Below are 25,195 nucleotides of genomic sequence, written 5' to 3' on the forward strand. Positions count from 1 at the left end.
CTCATCTGTCCTGCTGGGGCACTGTAGGAAAATTAAACACTTGCTTAAAGTCATAAAATTTCATATTATCTCAGAGGGGCACCTGTTATTTTTTTTAGCAACCCTTCTAACAAAATTGAATTTCCCAAAGTTGAAAATAACTTTCTAAAACAGAATAGAATATCACATCTGCAGACTCCTCAATAAAAAGAGGCACTAAGAAACTTAACGGTTAAATGCAGGACCAAGATTCCGTACCAAAAAGCTAACAATTAAAATGTCAACATTTTGTAGAGTTCCACCTTGCAGAGAGATAAGGGAAGAGTGAAAACCTTTATGGGCACTGAAGTGGCCCCACCCAAGGGCACCAAAGAGGCACTACCCATGGGCAACGAAGAGGCACCACCCATGGGCAACGAAGAGGCACCACCCATGGGCAACGAAGAGGCCCCACCCATGGGCAACGAAGAGACATTACCCATGGGCAACGAAGAGGCCCCATTCATGGGCAAATGAGAGGCCCCATTCATGGGCAACGAAGAGGCCCCACCTATGGTCAACGAAGAGGCATTACCCACGGGCAACAAAGAGGCACCACCCATGGGCAACAAAGAGGCCCCAGCCTTGGGCAACAAAGAGGCATTAACCATGGGCAACGAAGAGGCCCCATTCATGGGCAACGAAGAGGCCCCACCCATGGTAAACGAAGAGGCATTACCCATGGTCAACAAAGAGGCATTACCCATGGTCAACGAAGAGGCATTACCCATGGTCAACGAAGAGGCATTACCCATGGGCAACGAAGAGGCACCACCCATGGGCAATGAAGAGGCACCACCCATGGGCAACGAAGAGGCCCCATCCATTGCTGCCAAAACTTTAGTGAACAACGGGGACATAGGTAAGAACTGGCTTGTAGTTCGACCTAAAATATTAAGCAGTTCTAGAAGCAAACTGAACCAACATTTTGTTCTTAGGCAGAGCACACCTACACAAGAGAACCGCATAAACATCTGTTTATTTTAAAGTTTTATAGCCGTCATTGATTCTCACACGAAGAAAATCTACGAGCGTCGCCAGCTGGATACAAGACGCGCCAATTACAACACAGCAGCTTCTTTTTATCATCAAAACAACCAAATATATTTCTCACAAATTAATTGTGGAAAAGCATGGAAAAGCATGTTTATAGTTATTTGGGAACTGCAGCGGCCGTCATGGAGAGAAGCGCCAAGTCACACAACATCCTGGGTAGGAACACGCACGGAACGCTGACTCATTCCGGACACAACAGTGACCAAGACCGAAATTCCTCTGAAAGACGTGCACCAATGTTTGTATTTTACTTTAATTGGTTTATATTTAACAAAGTAATAAACCGGTCCGTCTTTTTAAAGTGACAGTTTGGGTATTTGGGTATGGCTGGTCCAGCAAAAGCAATAATACAGTACATTGTGGCAGTTAAGACCCTATTAGTCTGAACGATTATCGGCCTTACTTGGATGATTACCGACCATTCAGGCCGATAACTGTTTAGTGTAATAAAACATGGTAAAAGATCACAATGTGTGCAGTGATAATTTGCTGTGTGTCGCTCTGTATAATAGTTGTGGCGGCTGGAGACTGCCACTGACCTCAATGGGCCGCCCGAACAATCTAAGGTTTGTTTGGATGGCCCCTCCCTCCGCTCCTCTTGTGAGTAGCGCTGGCAGTGACCAGGGAAAGGGGGGGTCGAGGGAGCGAGTGTTGGCAGCACACCAAGGAAGGGGTTATATTATACTAAGCTGATGATTATGATGATTAAAAGCCTGGCAGAAAAAAGAGGGGCCGATTACATTCAAGAGGCAGCACTGTGTACATACAGTAGTACCAACACTTGTATTTACACAAGGGACAGGCTTAATGGTGGTCAGAGATAAGAGGGAAGCCATGTTGCCTGTTTCCCACCCAGGCCAAGAAATTGGGACCCTAAAGTGTGGTTCCTTTTGTAGTAATCCTGAATTTGCTTACGACTATAAAAGTTTCTCTCTTACACTGCCCCGACTGCCCCCCCCCCCATCAGACATTAGACCCACTCTGCTGTGACTGCCTTCATATACAGAGCAGGTAATGCTGCAAAAACCATTATTTTCTAGGCTAAGGAAGAGGCAAAGAAGAAATACTACACTATACTCCATATATGCAGCGAGGAAGATTTTTACAATCCTTTCCATGGAAAGCCGGCCTGCTGTTTACACTTATCAACATCTGTAAAAGATCCAAGACGGTTCTGGTCTAGAAAACAAAAGTATCTGTAAACCATAGGGGTATTTAAGGATCAATAGCAGATACACATGGCATGTGTGGGCTGGGATCAGGACGTAATGATAAACAGCACGCTGGCGTCTCATGGAAAACCAATCTGGAAATTTATACTGTTTGGAAGGAACGCTGAATTCTGGAGTAGTCAGGACTTGGAGGGGAGAATTATTTCCCGGGCTGGGAAACTCTGGTATGCCGAGCTGCAATAACGCCACAGCAGTCACGCAACTCCCAGCCTGTCTCAGGCCTCTACAGCGGGTCTCATGCATTAGAGAACACAGGAGAATGTTATCCAAGATTCCTGTACGGATCACTGATAATATGACTGCCGGGAGGGGAAAGTATTAGGCAAGATATTGAAACTAGATATTTCGGTCTATATCTATACTATGTCTAATGAAGAGATCGAAGGTATATCTCAAAGGTTTATTCATCACCAAAGTTATAAGCAGCTATTAAAATATATCAACTACAGAGGACTTTCACTGCTTATCTATCTATCTCCTATCTATTATCTATCTATCTATCTATCTATCTATCTATCTATCTATCTATCTATCTATCTATCTATCTATCTATCTCCTATCTATCTATCTCCTATCTATCTATCTATCTTCTATCTATCTATCTATCTCCTATCTATCTATCTCCTATCTATCTATCTATCTATCTATCTATCTATCACAACGGAGTGCACTCTGCAAGGGTTAAGTTTGGGTGCCAGCGGCTGGAGACCGAATCCACGTCTCCCCACTACATAAACCAAGAAATCCGCAGCACAACCTTCTTGTGAAAAAACTTCCAAGTGTTTTATTCCATATGAAGCAGAAAATACATGCAACGTTTCAATCTCATCGCGAGATGCTTGAGAAAGATCTTGCGATGAGATTGAAACGTTGCATGTATTTTCTGCTTGATATGGAATAAAACACTTGGAAGTTTTTTCACAAGAAGGTTGTGCTGCGGATTTCTTGGTTTATCTATCTAGCTATCTATCTATCCCTCTCTTATCGAAATATCTATCTCCTATCTATCTATAGTATATATCACATATCAATATCATATCTATCCCAGTGCTTATACCCACTATGCATCACAGGGCGCTCTGCATGTGCAGTACTGGACCCAAGCTAATATTGGGCCCCACAAAAGCTGCCTCTATTATAAATACAGTACACCTCATACAAACCTCGCTATTCTTGCTAGACTACACTATGCTTCCAGATAAGTTTTGGATTGTGCACATAACCATTGTATCTGGCAATAAGCTCAATCCAAAAGCTGACCCTTGTTTAAGACTGGCAGTGTCAGTTTTCCCTAGCACAGCTATACGTTCGGTTGTCTGATAAAGAAACTATTTTCAGTTGTTTAATAAATGGACATATATTGGTACAAAACTTAATTTACTGCCTTTTTGTGGTCTTTCATGCTTTTCTTCTGCTTCTGATGCAAACTGCCTCCTCTGTTGTCTTCATTGCCCCATTTCCTTATATACATCCTGCAATGGACTTCCTGTTCCTGCTGTGCACTCTAGCTGGGAATACAGACAGGTCTCCCTCCCCCAGTCATCATCCAATAATATAAAAATGCCAAAAGTCTGCAAACTTCAAACAATTCCATCATAATGAATGCTGCTGTCCTTTTTATTTGAAGACTCTTCAAATGGAATCTATTATGTTTGATCATAATGGATCCAGGATGATAAATGTTTGACCGATTTGACCAAACTTATATATTGTTTAATACCGAATGAAGAGTAAGGGGCCTATTCCATGGAGCAATAATCGCCCGATTCGGCCGATTATCGCTTGATGGAATAGAGAAAACGATCAGCCGATGATATTTAGGCCCAAACCTAAAAGGTTATTTAGACCCAAACCTAAAATCATCAGTGACAGACCGTGAATCGCTGCATGTAATAGCGGTGCGCGGCGGGCAACCGACGATTCAAGCAGCATACAGGCCGGGACCGCCGCGGCCAGTGATTGGCTGAGCTGTCTGACAGCTACTCCGGAGTTGATGCTGCGAGCGGGATCGGGATGAAGACGGAGCAGAGGAGAAGTCCTGCTAGATAATATATGCTGCAAGGACTGCAAGGACATCGGTAACGATGTCCCTGCAGCCCTCGCTAAACGATCATCGGGCCGTGGAATAGGCCCAGTAAACGAGCACCGATCTAGCAGATCGGCGCTCGTTTACATTATTGATCGGCCCGTGGAATAGGGCCCTAAAAGGGGAAAGAACGATTGGCCCCGTACCTGTAGAAGCACGCCATGGATGTGGTTCTGCTGTACTGTACAACTACTGGAATCTGGAAGGCTCCTTAGCAGGTTTGCTGCAGTTTGTGGGATGTCTTGTACCATAAGAAAAGGAACAAGAGCCCGTGCTGCCATCTCCCGTGAGCGGTAGACTGGTGAGTGCCCGCATCTGCAAAATAAAAATAAAAAAATTGTAGAACCGCAATTTTATAAAACACTGAGCAGAAAAGGGAACCTGTCACCGAGACATTGCTATCTAATCTGCTGCCATCATGTTATAGAGCAAGAAGAACTGAGCAGATTGATATATATCTTGGTGGGAAACTATTCAGAATAACTTGTAAAATGTTCATTCTATGTTAAGGAGTCCAGTGGGCGGTGTCACTCAATGGACTGGACTCTTTAGCCTGGAAACATCAGAGATTTCAACCAATAAATTACAAGTTATACTCAATATTTTTCCATAAAGATATATATCAATCTGCTCAGCTCCTTCTGCTCTATAACATGATGCCAATAGCTGAGGTAGCATTTTGATAGTGATGGGTTTCCTTTTAAGATCCCACATGATCTTTAACTGTTTTCCATAAAATAATATAATTTGCCCATGGTCCCTGTGGTTCTCTATCTGCTGCAAAACTACATCTCCAGTAGGCTGTCAGGGCATGATGGGAGTTGTGGCTTTGCAACAGCTTTGAAATATCAACATAGAACATCCATTTATCATATCAATCTATTGATCAGATACCTAGTCATGTAGTATATAAGCCGCATCTGATTTTGACAGAATAATTATAAGCACTACAAGTACCATAGCTACAGCAATGAGAAATATTCAGGATAATTACAAAAAAATCTAAAGAAATGAAAATTATATTGTATTTGCTACCACAAAATAATAACAAAAAAGAAAATAAGAAAAAAAAATGGTCATACATCATTTAGATTGAAGAATCTAAGAACTATTATGGAATGTAATACTTGACTGGCTGTCATCAGGAGTCCAAAGTGTATAACTATAATATGGATAATAACTCACACTGAAAGCTTGAGGAAAACTTATACTCTAACAGTAAAAAAAAAATCATGAGGAGGCAACTTTCCAGTTCTCCCATTATTTCTAAAAATGTACAGTAAATTTACAGTAAAGACCAGTATGGCCAATATCCAATATGGCTGCTGTGACAGTCCACAACGGCAGTGTCACTCAGATTTCTTTCTGGATGTTATAAAGGATTACTCCAACCCTTCTATGGGTTATGTCTGGCATTGCAGTTCGGGTCCTTTGCAGTGAATTGAGCTCAGTTGTAATACCACATGAATCCTTTGGACATTTGTGGCGCTGTTTCTGGAAGAAAGCAATTTTTTTTTTTTTAATGCTGGAACCCCATTGTAACCTGTGTAGCTATAATTCACACAAAGCATCTCTTCTTAAGAAGGAAATGGCTCCGTCCTTTTTAGTGCAACCTGTCTAGGATGAATAAAAACATTTCTTTCAAAAACAGCTTCACTCGTCCTCAGGTTGTGTATGGCATTAAATCTCTGCTCCATTCACTTTAATGGAACGGAGATGAAATACCACACAGAAACTGAAGACAAGAGGGGTGCTGTTTTTTCTAATCCTGAATTAGGAGTCATATACAGTATAGCCTAAGTAATACTACAACCAAAAGGTGTCAGTAATGAGCAAACGCTCTTCCTTCTGGAGGAGGGTTACTCAGCATACTTCTTTCTCATGGGACATTGTATAGTTTAAGAAACGCAATATATTCATTTTACTTTTTTTTTTTTTACTTTCAGGACTCCAAAATGACAATATATTGTTACCTAATATTGGAATTTTTTCCATAAATCACTGCCACTTTTGTGCATGAATTTTATCTGGGTCAAAGGGAAACTAGTTCTTCTTAAGGAGAGTCCGTCATAAAGAGGTATGGAAACTGTTCCATTGGGAATAAAGGATATGCAAATAGCTCTCACACCACTTAGGCAAAGTGGTGTCCCTTCACTCCATTTAAGAACATTGACTGGGGATATATGTCAAGCTTAGGGGTCATTCACATGGCCGTAGAATTCCGCCCGTACACAGACCAGACATGAAAGCTTCCAGCACCGTGATTAATTATGATGTCTGGAGCTCCCAAGCTGTTTAAAAGTTTGCACTAGTGTACTGACTAAAGATGAGCGAACCGGGTTCGGGTTCGAGTCCATCCGAACCCGAACGATCGGCATTTGATTAGTGGCGGCTGCTGAACTTGGATAAAGCTCTAAGGTTGTCTGGAAAACATGGATACAGCCAATGACTATATCCATGATTTCCACATAGCCTTAGGGCTTTATCCAGCGTCAGCAGCCACCGCTATCAGATGCCGAAAGTTCGGGTTCGGATGGACTCGAGCATGCTCCAGGTTCGCTCATCTCTAGTACTGACACATCGACGTGGCTGTGTCAGTACAGTAGTGCAAACTTTTAAACTGCTTAGAAGTTCTCGACCGACATCGGAAATAATCAAGATGTTGGGAACTCCCAGGACCAGTCCATGTACGGACAGAATTCTACGGACGTGTGAATGACCCCTTATACTCCCAGTCAAGTCTTCTTATGGGAGTTAGACACTGACTTGAAGGGAAAGCTGCCTCTAAAAAGTTCTATCAGAGAGCTGCTTTGTATATTCTTCTACCCAGAATTCTATCCCCAAGAAAAAAATAACGCAGCTGCCTCTTATCTGACTTTTTTTTATCATCATGGAAATATCAGCCCCTTCAAGCGTTTTTAGTGGACAATGCCCTTCAGAGAGTATTATCAGAAGGTCTGTAATAAGTGTATAAGGTAATAACACATCAGGTACAGTAGGAGCGGTTCTAATCCCAGCGATTGTGAGATGCAGCTGAGGACACATCCTGAGGTTTATGAGCACCAGCATCTTATATGGCCCGGGCTCCGCTCTGGTGAGTCACCTATTCTGGCCCTTCTTGCCAATGTCAGTGTTGTCTTATTTATAAATTATCAGCTGGAGAGCCATGTGCATTCCTCCAGTGCTGACTCTCGCTGGTTTGCTTCTGATTGCTAATGGTTTAAGCATCCACAGGAAAGAGACATCATTGTGGCAGAGCCGTGACTCATCACCGTAATACTCGGAATTCTCATGGTAACCCAGACACACAACAGCTGTGGAAATAAGAGAATGGAGAGTGGACATGGAAAGCACATACTGTACTGTACTATGAGCGCCACTGACACAGACTCTACATCACAATGTCTATAGAAAGCAAGACATTACAAAATATACAGTGATGCTGGTCTGCATGGTGCCTGCCTTATGGGAATAAACGAGGCATTGTGTGTTAAGTGAGCAGCAGTGCATATAGTCTGTGTATCGCCACTTACTACTGCACCCTGTATGTATGTGCTACAGAGTGTACTATATGTACAGGAACAGGGACTCCTGTCTATCAGCAGACTCCCTGCACATGTACTGAACTGAGCAGTGATGCATACTGGTGAATATACAGTCACTGTAGTGATGCATACTGGTGAATATACAGTCACTGTAGTGATGCATACAGGTGAATGTACAGTTACTGTAGTGATGCATACAGGTGAATGTACAGTTACTGTAGTGAGCAGTGATGCATACAGGTGAATGTACAGTTACTGTAGTGATCCATACAGGTGAATGTACAGTTACTGTAGTGATCCATACAGGTGAACGCACAGTTACTGTAGTGATGCATACAGGTGAATGTACAGTTACTGTAGTGAGCAGTGATGCATACAGGTGAATGTACAGTTACTGTAGTGAGCAGTGATGCATACAGGTGAATGTACAGTTACTGTAGTGAGCAGTGATGCATACAGGTGAATGTACAGGTACTGTAGTGAGCAGTGATGCATACAGGTGAATGTACAGTTACTGTAGTGAGCAGTGATGCATACAGGTGAATGTACAGGTACTGTAGTGAGCAGTGATGCACACAGGTGAATGTACACTTTAGTGATCAGTGATGCATACAGGTAAATGTATTTACTGTAGTAAGCGGCAATGCCTACAGGTGAATGGAAATTTACTGTAGTAAGCGGCAATGCATACAGGTGAATGGACAGTTACTGTAGTGAGCAGTGATGCATACAGGTGAATGGACAGTTACTGTAGTGAGCATTGATGCATACAGGTGTATGTACAGTTACTCTAGTGAGTGGTGATGCATACAGGTGATTGTGCCGTTACTCTAGTGAGCAGTGATGCATACAGGTGAATGTACACCAATTGCAGTGAGCAGCAATGCATACAGGCGATTGTGCCGTTACTGTAGTCAGTGTTGACGCATACACTGTATGCATTGCAGGTTACTTTACTGTTGTCAAAACAGGTTAAGGGGCACAAAATGTGTCAGGTTTTGCCCCTGAGCCACTTGCCCCCTGTGAACTATGGTGTATTTACACAGAGATTTATCTGGCAGATATTTGAAGCCAAAACCAGGAATGGATTTGAGAAGAGAAATCCCATTCTTTCCTTTATGATCTGTTCTCAGTTTATAGTCTTTTCCTGTATGTTTTGTCTTATATTAAAAAACCCTTTGATCCTATTTGGTAACATAAAAAAAAGTTACAAAAAAAAAAAAAATCATCAGTGAACACCTTGCTTTCCCACGTTCAGGCAGCTAAGCTATGACTTGCGTTTTATTATCCCTGCAAACATCCCTGTTTATCTCAGTTTCCTGGACTTCAGTGATTATTTTTAGGTTACATGGACTGTCTAGTTTAGAAAACCCCTTGTCACATACAATTACTATTCATTTTAGGGAATAAGCAAAGCGGCTTTATTCCAGAAGGCAAAGAGCTTGCTCTCTGCTGCCATCTAATGGAAGTTACATTACTATACGTCAATGCTCAACTGGGGATTGTTAGCCACTTTAAAATTATAAGCAGATAGGGGGCAGCAGAGAGCAGGCTCACTTACTTCTACAGGAAATCTACTTATATTTTTATCATAATAGAGCATTGCATGGCCTATAAGACCCAATACACAAATTAGGCCGTCTGCTCAAGGTGTCACATATTAGGGAATATATAATTAACAAAAGGAGCTCCCATGCTCAGAATCCTATCCTTCCTCTGGTGGTGGTCTCCTGTATTACACATACATCCTATTCATTATAATGGCCACTGTATAATGCTCATCTTTCCCTGTAGTGCTGCTGCACCACAACTGTACCCTTGCTGACATACCTTCAAACGGCTAACAGGCGATCACTTGGAACCCGGCAAAAAGACACTTTGTGATCAGCTGACTGACAAGATTGTCTAAGGGTCAGTTCACACTGAGGAATCATTGACGAAATTCAGAGCAGAATACCAGTCGCGGACGTCTGCGCCTCAATGTAAGATACAGGGTGCCTCCACTCTCATGTCAATGTCAAATCTTTAAGTGGAGAGCCGCGGAGAGCGGTGCGCTGCACTGAGGCACTAAAGCAGGCGGAATTCTGAGCGGAGTCCGCGACAGGGATTCCGCTTGGAATTTCGGCATTCCTCAGTTTGAAATGACCCCTTCAATTTCAGTAACATCTCACCGTTCCTATTAGTTTGGGTAGATTTAGGGTGCTATTGGACGGAGCCATTTTTGACGATTAATGATAAATGATCGCAAACGAGATTGTTTATTGTTAACCTGAAACCGTTCAACATATTATACAGAACAATGGTCGTCAGTTACGATCGTTACTGTGATTGTTATTACGATCGTTACTATGATTGTTATTGCGATCGTTACTATGATTGTTATTGCGATCGTTACTATGATTGTTATTGCGATCGTTACTATGATTGTTATTGCGATCGTTACTATGATTGTTATTGCGATCGTTACTATGATCGTTTATTCCTTCTGATCGCAGAAAAACAATGCACAATGTGCTATTTCACTGACTGATTAGTGAACAAATGCGGAACTTGAGCGAACGAATGTGGAATTACAGCGAACGATTAACGATAATTTTAGGTTTAGATCTAAATCAACGATATACAAACGATTTTTCGATTGTTGCCTGGAATTACACAAATCTATTATTGTTTAAATTTGAACGATATAACGATTTTTCGCACCATAATCGCCCCGTGTAATAGGGCCCTTAGGCTTTAAACTTATAGCTCTATATAACCCTTAAAGTTTCAGAAAAACTACCTGTTCGGGTTGGTTCTCCAAAAAGGAAATGACTAGTTGTAACCTACTTAGACACAGAAACTCTGTTGTTGTTCATTGACTGAGAAAAAAAAAAAAAAGAATGTGGCCGGGCTTGATCCAGATTCTTTCCACAAGGGCTGATTATGGCCGTTCTGCAATATATTAAGCCCGGGGACGTGTATGCACATTTTCCTCCTTTGCACATATAAACAACACGTATTGTTGCAGATGTTTAGATTTCTATATTAACAGAACCGGCCCTGCTGAAGAATGTCCTCCTTTCTATTCTGACCTTCGGGGAAATGATTTCCCAAAGGAATTTGGCTCTGGCTCAGTGGGAAGTCTGGAAAATGGGAGCGGAGCCAAGCCGTTCTACTGGCAGCGGCTGCGAGCACAGGGGACTTCTCAAAAAGCCTATGAAATGCAGCTCTTTTATTACCCGCCTGTGCATCTGGTTACATAAGGTGCGGCCCTCGGCGAGTAAACACATAATTACATTTCAGTTTATTATAGAAAAAAAATTATCAGTTGTGTATCATTTCCAATCATTGCGTAAAAAAAGAGGAAATGTAGAAGAAAAAAAAGTATTGGAAAATATAATATAAGTGAGTGACAGCCCGTCATGTATAGGAGCAGGTCGCTCCCTATATACACAGATCAATCATACCATTAAAACCACTGACATGGGAAGTGAATAACAATGATCATATGGGGACAATGGTGGATGTCAAGCGGTGGGATAGGTTATGCTGGATGGATCTAAGTGACAAATTGTGGCGTCTAGAAGACTGGGCCGTAGCATCTCCAGATCTTGCTGAACATTCCTGGCATGCAGTGGTTGGCATGAATCAAAATGCTTTAAAAATTATACAGTTAAAAAGATTTGTAAATTTGAAAAATCTCAAGTCTTCCAGTACTTTTCAGCTACTGTATGTCCTGTAGGAAGTGTAGTATCCTTTCCAGTGCTCTCTGCTGCCACCTCTGTCCATGTCAGGAACTGTCCAGAGCAGTAGAGGTTTTCTATGAGGATTTGCTACGACTCCTGACATGGACAGAGGTGGGAGAGAGCACTCTGGAGAAAACACCATTTCCTACTGGACATACAGCAGCTGGTGAGTACTGGAATATTTGAGGCTTTTAAATAGAAGTAAATTACAAATCTATATAACTTTCTGATATCAGTTGATTTGAAAGAAGATTTTCACCCAAGTACCTCTTAAACCCCAGTTCGTAGTCTGTACGCTTTTGCGAGCTGGTCTCATTATTTATGATGTATTTTTATTTATTCTAATTTAATTTTATAATATGCTATTATAACCTTTTCACTGGGAAAAAAAAGCGATGCGAAATCTGTTACTGCTATACAAATAATTATTATTATTATTATTATCATCATCTATTTAACATTTAGGACATTTGTACGTTTGTTCTTCCGAGGGGTTTATGTGCTTCTTTCATAGACATGCGCTTCTGAGATTGTACAGTGACACGGTGTGATTTATCATGGGACTTTTCTTACTCTGCTATAATTCTAATTACAAGACAAACGGAAAGTAGAACAAAGCAGAGATGGGGAAATCTTATTCCCTGGAGCTTCGCTGTAGTTAGTCAGCTGATACATGGAGACTCGGGTTAAAAAAGGGTCGACAAAAGTTCAAGAAGTTCAGGGAGTACAACAAGTAACTAAGAATTAAAAACTAAAAATAAATAGAAAAAAAAGATATCTGCAACCTCTTAAGGGGTCTTCAGTAACTGCAAATATGGCTGGGTCCTCCGATATGGCCAATACAGCAATACAGCCGGCCTTTTATCCCATATAAATCAATGCAAGTTAGGGTTTGTAAAAGAGAAGTGCCTGCGGTTTTGTGACATACTCCAAAAATGGGACTTTCTGCAAGGGGAACTCTGGAGAAATTATTTATCCTCAGATGAACTGGTGTCAGAAAGTTATATAGATGTGTAAATTACTTCTATTTAAAAATCTCTAGTCTTCCAGTACTTATCAGCTGCTATATGTCCTGCAGAAAGTGATGTATTCTTTGCAGTCAGTCACAGTGCTCTCTGCCCATGTCAGGAACAGTCCAAAGCAGTAGCAAATCCTCATAGAAAACCTCTCCTTCTCTGGACAGTGCCTGACATGGACAGAGGTGGCAGCAGAGAGCACTGTGTCAGACTGGAAATAATACATCACTTCCTGTAGGACATACAGCAGCTGATAAGTACTGGAAGACTGGAGATTTTAAATAGAAGTAATTTACACATCTATATAACCTTCTGACACTAGTTCATCTGAGGATAAATAATTTCTCCAGAGTTCCCCTGGTAGAAAGTCCCAAAACTTTTTTCTCTATTTAATATTTACAATCTATGTATGTTTTCTACATAATAATGTTATATAAAACTTTAGTAAAGAAAATGTATTTTATTTACTTTTTTTTTTTTTTCATTTTTCTCTTTCAATTTTTACATTGACCATAAGCAGTAAGGGACAACATGGCTTCTCTATTGTCACTAAAAGCTGTGTTGTGCAGGCAGTTATATATCAGCAACACTAAGCATCATCTGATGTCTAGTCTAAGGCATGTTAACATTAGAGGACACACTACACTTATGGTGCGTGTACACAAAGAGATTTATCTGACAGATCTTTGAAGCCAAAGCCAGGAACAGACTATAAACAGAGAACAGGTCATAAAAGAAAGACTTTTCAAATCCATTCCTGGTTTTGGCTTAAAAAATCTGTCAGATAAATCTCTGTGTAAATGCACCATTAGGGAAGCTGTCTGTGTCAGGAGCGCTACAACCACAGCACTGGGCAGCAGAGTCAGTTAATGTCGGCTACACTGCACTAGTGACACAGACAGCTTCCCCAAGTGTTATATTTATTGTAATGCTAACATGTATTAGGGCCCTATTACACCAACAGATTATCTGACAGATTTTTTTAAGCCAAAGCCAGGAATGGACTTGAAAAGAGAAGAAATCTCAGTCTTTCCTTTGTTACTAGTTTTCTGTTTATAGTCCAGTCCTGGCTTTGGCTCAAAAAAATCTGTCAGATAATCTGTTGGTGTAATAGGGCCCTTAGAATACACCAGAGGAGGTTTAGTATTGCAAGTACTGCCTGTAATGCCTAGGGATTTGTAACAGCGTTGGGACCAGGGCTTGTGCAAAATGCTATATTTTTATTCATGAAAGATTAAAAAAATATTTGCCACAATAACCCTTTAACAAAGGTTACTCACATACTACAGAAAAATATCTAGTGGCTGTCAGTGAAATTGTGTAGACTGATGCAAGTGGGCAGTGGTGATAAAAGAGGACATGGACTGGGCCTAGTGGGGCTCTAGCGGTGATAGGGAACGCCTTGGGCTTTGTGTGTGTAGATAGATAGATAGATAGGAGATAGATAGATAGATAAATAGATAGATAGGAGATAGATAGATAATGAGATAGATAGATAGATAGATAGATAGATAGGAGATAGATAGAAGATAGATAGATAGATAGATAGATAGATAGATAGATAGATAGATAGGAGATAGATAGATAATGAGATAGATAGATAGATAGGAGATAGATAGATAGATAGAAGATAGATAGATAGGAGATAGATAGATAGATAGATAGATAGATAGGAGATAGATAGATAATGAGATAGATAGATAGATAGATAGATAGATAGATAGGAGATAGATAGATAGATAGATAGATTGATAGATAGGAGATAGATAGATAGATAGATAGATAGATAGATAGATAGATAGATTGATAGATAGATAGATAGATAGATAGATAGGAGATAGATAGATAGGAGATAGATAGATAGATAGATAGATAGATAGATAGATAGATAGACTTAAGTAGATTAAGCAGCACAACAATTAGACATAGTGGGTGCCAGTCGCAGCTTCAACCACAAGCTTCCTTAAATAGCAAAGTAAAGATTATTGGCTGTATTCAGCCGTTACGGACGATAATCGTCCCATGTAATAGAAGGCAACGATCAGCCGACATCGTTCATGACGGCTAATCGTTGCAGTCGTTTTTCTTTTAACCATGTTAAAAAAACGACTGTGATAGCAGTGATCTGCTGCCGTCGCCCTGCGGAATAGGAGTGGCGGCAGCAGACCGCCACTATCCTCTATGGGCCGCCCAGACGATCTAGCGAGCACCCAGGCGCGGCCCCCCTATACTCACCCGAGCGCTGCCGCCGCTGCATGTGATGGCAGCAGCAGCGAGCTGGGAACGAGGAGAAAACGAGCCCTGACAGCGCTTGTTTGCTCCTCACAGTCGCCCCGTGTAATAGGGCCTTAAATCCAACGGCACTCCAGGATAAGATGCAAAAATATTACGTTTTTTTATTCCATGTCTATAATACAGCACAGCAACCAAAGGTTTAGCCTTTGATTGATGTGCTGCATTATGGACACGTAATAAACACATAATATTTTTGCATCTTTTCCTGGAGTGCTGGTGGACTTACTTTGCTAGATAGATAGATAGGAGATAGATAGATAGATAGATAGATAGATAGATAGATAGATAAGAGATAGATAGATAAGAGATAGGATATAGATAGATAGATAGATAGATAGATAGATAGATAGATAGATAGATAGGAGATAGATAGATAGGAGATAGATAGATAGATAGATAGATAGATAGGAGATAGATAGATAGATAGATAGATAGATAGATAGATAGATAGGAGATAGATAGATAGATAGATAGATAGATAGGAGATAGATAGGAGATAGATAGATATAAACACTTATTTTTTCACTATATTTTCGAGTGCCACGGCTTTTTCTGTTTATATATACCTAGCACATGTGGTCGCAAGGGTGCATGCTGGAAGGCACCGAACCTATTTATCCTAAGGAGTGCTGCACTAAAGATTTCATTTGTAGATAGATAGATAGATAGAAGATAGATAGATAGGAGATAGATAGATAGGAGATAGATAGATAGATAGATAGATAGATAGATAGATAGATAGAAGATAGATAGATAGATAGATAGATAGATAGATAGATAGAAGATAGATAGATAGATAGATAGATAGATAGAAGATAGGAGATAGATAGACCGACCTGAAACAATGATATTCGAGATGAGAAGCGATATTTGGCCATGGGCTTATATACAACCGTTTTCCTGCTGTCAGGTCCTAAACGACTGATTTGCATAAATTATAGCCGAGGTCTGGAGCTGCACCATGGCAATGACGTCCGTACAAATTAAAAACACAGTGCATGACAAATACAAAGGACATAATGGCTCTGACTTGGAACAAACACCCCATAGTGTCACCTATTACTGAATTCCCATGAACATTATTGAGTATTGATATTACTTGAAAGTCTCAGCTACATTTTTCTTTTTACCGATATGATTCTTTCTAATCTGCTCCTATTTTCCAATTGTAACTTTTTTTGTGAATTATTTTAGGGATATTCATTTTGCCTAAGCTGCTTTTAACAGCATTTAGAGACATGCTTTACAGCAAGCACAACAGATATAGGAAACAACAGACATACATAGTGGGCCCTAATGCCATCTATAAGGGAGTTTTCTAGGCATGCTCTGTGACCTGTGAGGTCAATGTACACTGAGAAAGGAGGAGGCTAAGCAGTGACCATTAGCTATTGTGAATGACCGGATTCCATTTTATCTACATACTGCTGTGATCTATGACTGCAACCCTGTCTCTAAATAATAGTTAGGACACTAATTAAGTTGGTGTACCCACCTGGAGAATGTGGATAGGTCATAACCAAAGACCCTATTACACAACGCAATTATCTTGTAAAAATTCGCTATAACAACCGAAAACAAGCAATTATTTGCTTGAGTAACAACACCCAACGAAGGAAAAAAACGTTAAGGCTGGGTTCACACTGTGTTTTTGCAATCCGTTTTTTTTTGCAAAAACGGATGCATTTGTGTGCATCCGCTTTGATCCGTTTTTCCTTTGACTTCCATTATAAAAAAAAAAAAACGGACACAAACGTTGCTGACACTTTTTTTTTTTGTCCGTTAAAAAAATGGATTTGGTAAACGTATGCTAAAAACTCAGTGTGAACCCAGCCTAATCGTCTTGTAACGTGTCAAAAAATTATCGCTGGTAGTTCACCGATTGTTCGTCTAATAAGTCGTATCCTAGTTCGGACCAGGATTTTTTTTTACTGATCCTCTCATAGAAATCAATAGGATCCGCAGGACTTTTACAGATTGTAACCTGTTTGGCATCCGTATTTCTGTAATAAAATGCGGATGAGTTATAACTGACATGTTGGGGGGGGTTACAAAAATACGGATGCACTACGGATGGACTATATATGCCCAATCCGTAACTTTTAGCGGATTGTACGGGGGGATAGCAGGAGGAATCTACAGACTTGGAAAAAATACTGAACGAGTGCATAAGAACTTAATTAGGCCCTATCCTGTGACTCCTGAGGATAAAGGCCCTATTCCACGGCCGACTGACAGGAGCAAACGAGCGCTATTAGCGCTCGTTTGCTCCTTGTTCCCAGCTCGCTGCCGCCACTGTTCCACGCGGCAGCAGCGAGCAGGTGAATCCGGGGGGTGCCAAGGGGCTGCCCGGGTTATCGCTAGATCGTCCGGGCAGCCCATAGTATACAACAGCGGTCTGCTGCCGTTGCTCCTATTCCACAGAGCGACGTCAGCAGATCATTGCTGTAGGAGTAATTTGTCTTTCAACATGTTTGAAAGACAAGCGACCCAACGATCAGCCGACATGAACAATGTTGGCTGATCGTTGCCTTCTATTCCACGGGACGATTATCAGCCGAATACACCACTTCCTGCAGGACATAGAGCAGTTGATAAGTACTGGAAGACTTACAGAAGTAATTTACAAATCTATATAACTTTCTGCCACCAGTTGATTAGATTTTTTTTTTCTTTTACCATATTATAGTAATGACTCCCTATCCGCTTACACTACCTGCCAATGAACACCAGATCTGACACAACCTATGGCGCCACCCGCTCCCAGCTACGAGCCGCCCCCTCAGGAAGAGAGGCGCGTTACAATGCAAATAACAGGCGATCGATGTGGCTGTGTAACCTGTATTTCATTTCTATTTTCAGAGGGTTTTTGTGTTTGTACAGATAATATTGGCAGAGGCAGACATTACAAAATAGTGTTTGACAATGACTAACCAAGGACATCTGCAATGGAAAAAAAAGAGGAGCTAATACGCGATAAAGAGACGCAACGGTTTACACATCACACACTTTGTTATGATCCTCGCTTTTCTAGGGCACGGTCATCACTCGCTCTAGAGGACAAGGACGGCTCATAATTGCTATTTTCTGATTAGTCAAAATTTGATAAGATGACAAAATAGATGGAGAATTCAAGGTAATTTTTTTTTTTTTTTTTTTTTTTTTTTTTATTATTATTTGTTCTGGGAATTCTATAAAAGTCCTAAGACATTGCAAAATACGGAGGAGATTTATCACGGCAAAATATTACCGAGTATTCCATTATTTCATGTCTAAACAATTATACCTATAAAACACTAAAAGCAAAAAGAATATTCTGTGATAGCCTGCCCTTCAAGGAACGGTAACGTCTTATAAATACACACATGCATACTGGCTAGGTTCTGCGAGCTGCAATGCCTAAGCATAGAGGAAGCTGACAAGATTGTTTAGATCTCGTAGGGTTTCCAGGGAATCTGTCATCACTTTCATGCTGCCCAAACCATTAGTCATGGAGGCGGTGCCAAGACTTTTGCCCATCCCATATGCCCATCTACCTCTGTTTGGGTATAAGGAGAGATCAAGGACAGAGGGAAAGGCACATGCCATTGGGGCTGCCCGACAATGTGAGGTTCAGGCAGCATGAAAGTTATGGCAGGTTCCGACAGTAAATCTGCCAGCTGTAATCCACCTTCCAAACTGATGACACTGTTAGATTTAAAGAGACACATGGTGTTTTTTATATATTGGTCCGTGTTTTCATGACCCAGAAAACACTTAGGGGGAGATTTATAAAACATGGTGTAAAGTGAAGCTGGCTCAGTTGCCCCTAGCAACCAATCAGATTCCACCTTTCATTCCTCATAGACTCTTTGGAAGAGAAAAGGTGGAATCTGGTTGCTAGGGGCGACTGAGCCAGTTTCACTTTACACCATGTTTGATAAATCTCCCTCATAGTCTCTTTTTCAAGCTCCTGATTAGAGATGAGCGAACTTACCGGATTTCTGGTTCGTATGAACCAGAAATCTCGGCGTCTGACTCCCGCTGTCTGCCAGCTCCGTGCAGTGGGTGGATACATCGTAAGGAACGCCTGGAAAACTGGGATACAGCGATTGGCATTGGCTGTACCCCAGTTTTCCAGGCGTTCCTTACGCTGTATCCACCCGCTGCATGGAGCAGACAGACAGCGGGAACCAGAAATCCGACAAGTTGGCTTATCTCTACTCCTGATCTGCTGTAAGTTGGATTGGTTGGATGGGCACTTCTGGCGTACCATACGGTCAAGCTGCTCCCACAACAGCTCAATGGGGTTCAGATCTGGTGACTGCGCTGGCCACTCCATTACCTATGATAGAATACCAGCTGCTGCTTCTGCTGTAAATAGTTCTTGCACAATTTGGAGGTGTGTTTAGGGTCATTGTCCTGTTGTAGGATGAAATTGGCTCCAATCAAGCGCTGTCCACTGGGTATGGCATGGCGTTGCAGAGTGATAGCCTTCCTTATTCAGAATCCCTTTTACCCTGTACAAATCTCCCACCTTACAAGCACCAAAGCAACCCCAGACCATCACGTTACCTCCACCATGCTTAACAGATGGCGTCAGGCATTCTTCCAGCATCTTTTCATTTGTTCTGCGTCTCACAAACGTTCTTCTTTGTGATCCAAACACCTCAAACTTGGATTCATCCATCCACAACACTTTTTTCCAGTCTTCCTCTGTCCAATGTCTGTGTTCTTTTGCCCATCTTAATCTTTTTCTTTTATTGGCCAGTCTCAGATATGGCTTTTTCTTTGCCACTCTACCCTGAAGCCCAAAATCCCGCAGCCGCCTCTTCACTGTAGATGTTGACACTGGTGTTTTGCGGGTACTATTTAATGAAGATGCCAGTTGGGGACCTGTGAGGAGTCTGTTTCTCAAACTAGAGACTCTAATGTGCTTATCTTCTTGCTTAGTTGTGCAACGTGGCCTCCCACTTCTTTCTACTCTGGTTAGAGCCTGCTTGTGCTGTCCTCTGAAGGCAGTAGTACACACCGTTGTAGGAAATCTTCAATTTCTTAGCAATTTCTCGCATGGAATAGCCTTCATTTCTAAGAACAAGAATAGACTGTCGAGTTTCAGATGAAAGTTCTCTTTTTCTGGCCATTTTGAGCGTTTAATTGACCCCACAAATGTGATGCTCCAGAAACACAATCTGCTCAAAGGAAGGTCAGTTTTGTAGCTTCTGTAACGAGCTAGACTGTTTTGAGATGTGTGAACATGATTGCACAAGGGTTTTCTAATCATCAATTAGCCTTCTGAGCCAATGAGCAAACACATTGTACCATCAGAACACTGGAGTGATAGTTGCTGGAAATGGGCCTCTATACACCTATGTAGATATTGCACCAAAAACCAGACATTAGCAGCTAGAATAGTCATTTACCACATTAGCAATGTATAGAGTGTATTTGTTTAAAGTTAGGACTAGTTTAAAGTTATCTTCATTGAAAAGTACAGTGCTTTTCCTTCAAAGATAAGGACATTTCAATGTGACCCCAAACTTTTGAAAAGTAGTGTATGTGTGTGTGTATATTTATTTTTTATTTTTGTTTACTACCCCTTTATACCAACTTTTGACATGTAATAGCGACATGTCAATGGTTTGTATCATTCGGGGTCTGGGTGCTCAGAATCCCGCCGAGCATTAGAATGAAGGGGCAGATGAGCATGCTACTCCTTCATCTCCGTCTCACTGCTAAAGTAGCAGTGGACGGATTTATAATGGAGCCCCATAAAACTTCCGGTACAGCGATTACCGAGCATGCTTGAGTTCGTTCGGACCCGATCGTTCGGCATTTGATTAGCGGTGGCTGCTGAAGTTGGATAAAGCTCTAAGGCTATGTGGAAAACATGGACATAGTCGTTGGCTGTATCCATGTTTTCTAGACAACCTTAGAGCTTTATCCAACTTCAGCAGCCCCAGCTAATCAAATGCCGAACACTCGGGTTCGAACGAACTCAAGCATGCTTCCATCTCTACTGGAAATTCCATAGGGCTCTATTATATTTCCATCCACCGCTACTTTAGCAGTGAGAGCGAAGATAAAGGGGCAGAGCACGTGCTGCTGTGCGCGTCTGCCCCTTCATTCTAGCAATTTTTGGAGGTCTCAGCACCCGGACCCCAACCAATAAAAACCTCTGAAATGTCGCTATGACATGTCAGAAGTTTGTTTAAATGATAGGTACCCTTTAACCCTTCACAGTGTATACTTAATTGCCACTTTGTATCTCTTATAATAACTTCCTTTGGTCTTTAGAATTGCGGCAATTCAAAGAGGCCCAATTTATGAGAAAGTAATGGCCTTACTTCACAATATATCAGAGATTTCTTAGATGGTAAACCCCTTTAAATATATTGGGTAATACTGGCTCATTAACTTAATGAATCAGATGACTCAACCCAATGATAGAGCAATGAACAGAACAATGTATTCAAATTGATATCAATTGGGAATCATCAGGGCCTGTCTCTACCACCGAATGAGAAAGGAGACCACCCAGGGTGATGGCATTTTTCTTGGTGTTTTTCGTGGCAATTTTTGTCTTTGTTTTTCAGTAACCAGACACAACGCAGCCAGATGTTACATTATAGCCTATAGTGAAATATAAAACATAACATACAATTCAGGTTGGTTTGTGGCATTGGGTCAGAGGCTTTTTTTCAAAACACAGAATTCTCTAGGTTCGGCATTTTTTTATTTTTTAACTAAAGGCTTTTATTAGAACCTGAGAAAGCCACAGCAGAGAGAGTCCGACAAAGACCCTTGAGCAGTGAAGATTAGAGACGAGCGAATGTTGAGCATGCTTGGGTTTGTCCAAACTCGAATGCTCAGCATTAGATGACCGGTGGCTGAAGAAGTTGGAGCCCTAGGGATTCCTAGAAAACATGGATACAGTCTATGGCTGCATGCTACTTCTGCTCCCGGTAATCTAATACCGAGCATTCAGGTAGGCACAAAACCAGTGTGCCTGAGATTCGCTCATCTTTAGTGGCAATACATGTGGGGGTGGCCGTTCATTTTCCATTTATTGGTGATATCACATGAATTGCTGGATTAGCGAATACTGTTATTACTTTTATTGTATGGTACCTTCCACTATTCTTTATGCTTCTTTCAGGATTGCACAGTGTATGGGGAGGTTCTGCACCCAGCACCAGACCTGAGGGTTTGTTGAGCCTTGTTGGAGTATTTTGTTAGGGTATTACACAGGCCGATGGGGGACGGATATTAACTGTAAACGAGCGCCGATCTGCTAGATTGGCACTCGTTTACTGGGCCTATTACACGGCCCGATAATCGTTTAACGGCTGCATGGACATCGTTACCGATGCCCTTGCTAAACGGGCATACATTACCTATCCATGGTCCAGGGCTCCTCTTATTGTCCGCTTCTCTCCGGGTCCCGTGCGCTGCAGCTTCAGAGCATCCTGTCTTAACTGACAGGCCGGTCAGCCAATCACTGGCCGCAGCGGTCCCGGACTGTGATTGGCTGAGCGGCCTTTTAGCTAAAACAGGATGCTCTGAAGCTGCAGCGCGAAGAACACAAGGAGAAGCACAGCGCAGGAGGAGCACTGGACCATGTATAGGTAATGTATTTACTTTTTAAATAGTCAGTCGTCGGTCGGTGCGCGGTCGGTGGCCGACAATTCTAGGTCAAAACCGATGACAATGATCATCGGCTGATCGTTGTGTTTATTACACGGAACAATAACCGGCCAGATAGGGCCAATTTGGCGATTATCGTTCCGTGTAATAGTACGCTTAGTGTTTCTAACCGTTTTTTTGCACATGCTCCTCAATGCTATTTTTCTACGGTATTATCTGTTGGGCTTAGCTTGAATAGTAGATTTTATATATATATATATATATATATATATATATATATATTTTTTTTTATTTTTATTTTTATTTTTTTTTTTACCTTGTTCACATCATATGTTGCACAATGATGTGTCAAAAATGTGTCCATAGTGGTACATACTCATACAGACATCATAACAACTGTTCTTTTGGTCACCCATGATTAGGTGTTTTGGAAAAAAAGAAGCATGAAATAGCATGGTAGACTACACTATTACATATTTTGGGATAGGAATATTACTAAAACCGCAAACTACATTGACCAGATGGTCTCCTTCTGCCTAATTTTTTTAAATGTTTCTATGTTTTTAAAAAATCTTTTTAATGGATACCTTGGTAAGCGTTACTGGTGTTGCTGTCCATTCACAGACAGTATCAATGGTGCTTTCCAAGTCAGAAATTCAGGAACTCCTTTCTTCTTCAAAGCTACCAAAAATGTGTATTGGGTGGCTGTCATCAGTACCACCACTCTGGAGGGAGCTCAGGAGGAAAAAAAAAACAAAGAAAGAAAAAAAAAAAAAAAACGACTGGCTTCCCCAGGGAATCCCTGATGATGTAACATGAATGGAAACCTATCATATATAGACTGTTCCTACATGGTAACTGTCCATATTTGGACAGTTACATCATAACAAAGGTTCCGCAGGGCTCCCTTCTAAAAAAGGACAAGTTATTCCACTGTAATAAGCCTTTAAAGAGTTCACATGCTGCAAAGTGCAATTAAAGTTAGATTTTGGGGGCCTTGCACCATGGGAATAAAATATGTGAATTAGATCTATTAAAAAACAAAGTAATAGTGCCACCTAGCTCTTTAATCAACCTTTCTAAAACATAACTTCTCGTATTGATTCCTTCTAACCAACACAATCCCGACATCTCCCTCTCAGTCTGTGGTACGAGCATCACTCCTGTGAATCAAGCTCGATGTCTGGGGGTTATGCTAGACTCGGATCTATCTTTTACTCCCTATATCTAAGCCCTTACACGCTCCTGTCATCTGCATCTAAAAAACATCTCAAGAATCCGCCCATTCCTCCCCACTGACACCGCTCAGAATCTGACTGTCGCCCTGATCCATTCTCGTCTTGACTACTGTAACTCCCTGTTAATTGGTCTTCCTTTCTCTAAGCTTTCCCCTCTCCAGTCTATCCTAAACGCAGCAGCCAGACTCTTCCTCTCCAGCCATTACATTGATCTCTCTCCTCTGTACCAGTCACTGCACTGGATACCCATTAAGTCCAGAATTCACTTCAAACTCCTCACCCTCACCCATAAAGCTCTCCACAACTCTGCCCCTCCATACATCTCCTCCCTCATCTCCACCCACCATCCTACCCGTGCTCTGCGTTCTAATAATGATCTAACCCTAACATCTTCCATAATCATAATCTCACACTCCTGCCAAAAACTTCTCTCGTGCTGCACCAGTTCTCTGGAACGCCCTACCCAAAGACCTCACATTCATACCAAATACTCACAATTTCAAGCGTGCCCTAAAGACTCATCTCTTCAGGCTTGCTTCTAACATTCCCTTTTATACGTTTTACCTGCAATCAGACATTAGCGTGTGACTGGCTCATCCTGTTCTCTCTGACTTTGAGCTGGACATGGGCGAATAAAGCACTTGTGCAGTTCTAGTCTGCAAACTCCAACAAGAAGGTCTCTTCTACACTTTGTATTTTTATTTATTCTAATTAATACATTTTGTATTATGCAAACGCTATACTGTATGTATTTAAAAAAAAAAAAAAAAAAAAAAGCGCCACAGAATCTGTTGGCGCTATACAAATAAACATTATTATTATTTAAGTGAAAATGTCAGAAAAGACTACTGTGTGCAAGAAAAGTTGTAATAGCTTGTACAGGATGTTCTCTCTTGTTGAAACATTTGTTCTTGTAATGTCTATGCTTACGATCACTTTATAGCGCCATAGAAGATCATGACCTTGTATACAAACCACCCTAAAATCACTGAGCATTTTAATAAACTGTTTGAAAGTGTACCTTCCATAGCCTAAACTATGGGAAAGGGTCTACTATAGATAGTACTTATACAAAATGTTACCATGCATGCACTAAAAAGGTGTTTCATAACCCCTTTATAATAAAAATATAGCATGTAAAATATAGTCAGTTAAGTGTTTTTTGTTTTTTTTTAAAACATTCTTGGCCAGAGTCCATAAGGGTTTGTTTTATTAATAATTCATGAAAGATCAGCCGGTGCGGGGGTAAGGTGGACGCCGCTGTGTGCGCTGCAGCTGTTAGAAGTTACTCAATGACGGCTGTCAGCACGTTTATTTTCATTAGAGTTCTCCCATCTTACCCAGTCAATGAGAAC

At 41.2% G+C, this 25,195-nt stretch overlaps 1 protein-coding gene across 4 annotated transcripts in view; it reads right to left on the reverse strand.

Moving 5' to 3' along the window:
• The window catches only part of THADA (THADA armadillo repeat containing), a 480,068-nt gene that overhangs the window by 180,150 nt on the left and 274,723 nt on the right, over positions 1-25,195 (reverse strand). For all 4 annotated transcript variants that reach the window (XM_069954790.1, XM_069954788.1, XM_069954791.1 and 1 more), the window contains exon 29: positions 4,539-4,707. In XM_069954790.1, coding sequence (XP_069810891.1) covers positions 4,539-4,707 — 169 coding nt within the window. The remainder of the gene's footprint in view (positions 1-4,538; positions 4,708-25,195) is intronic.

Source organism: Dendropsophus ebraccatus, chromosome 15 (assembly GCF_027789765.1).
Source record: "Dendropsophus ebraccatus isolate aDenEbr1 chromosome 15, aDenEbr1.pat, whole genome shotgun sequence".
Taxonomy (NCBI): domain Eukaryota; kingdom Metazoa; phylum Chordata; class Amphibia; order Anura; family Hylidae; genus Dendropsophus; species Dendropsophus ebraccatus.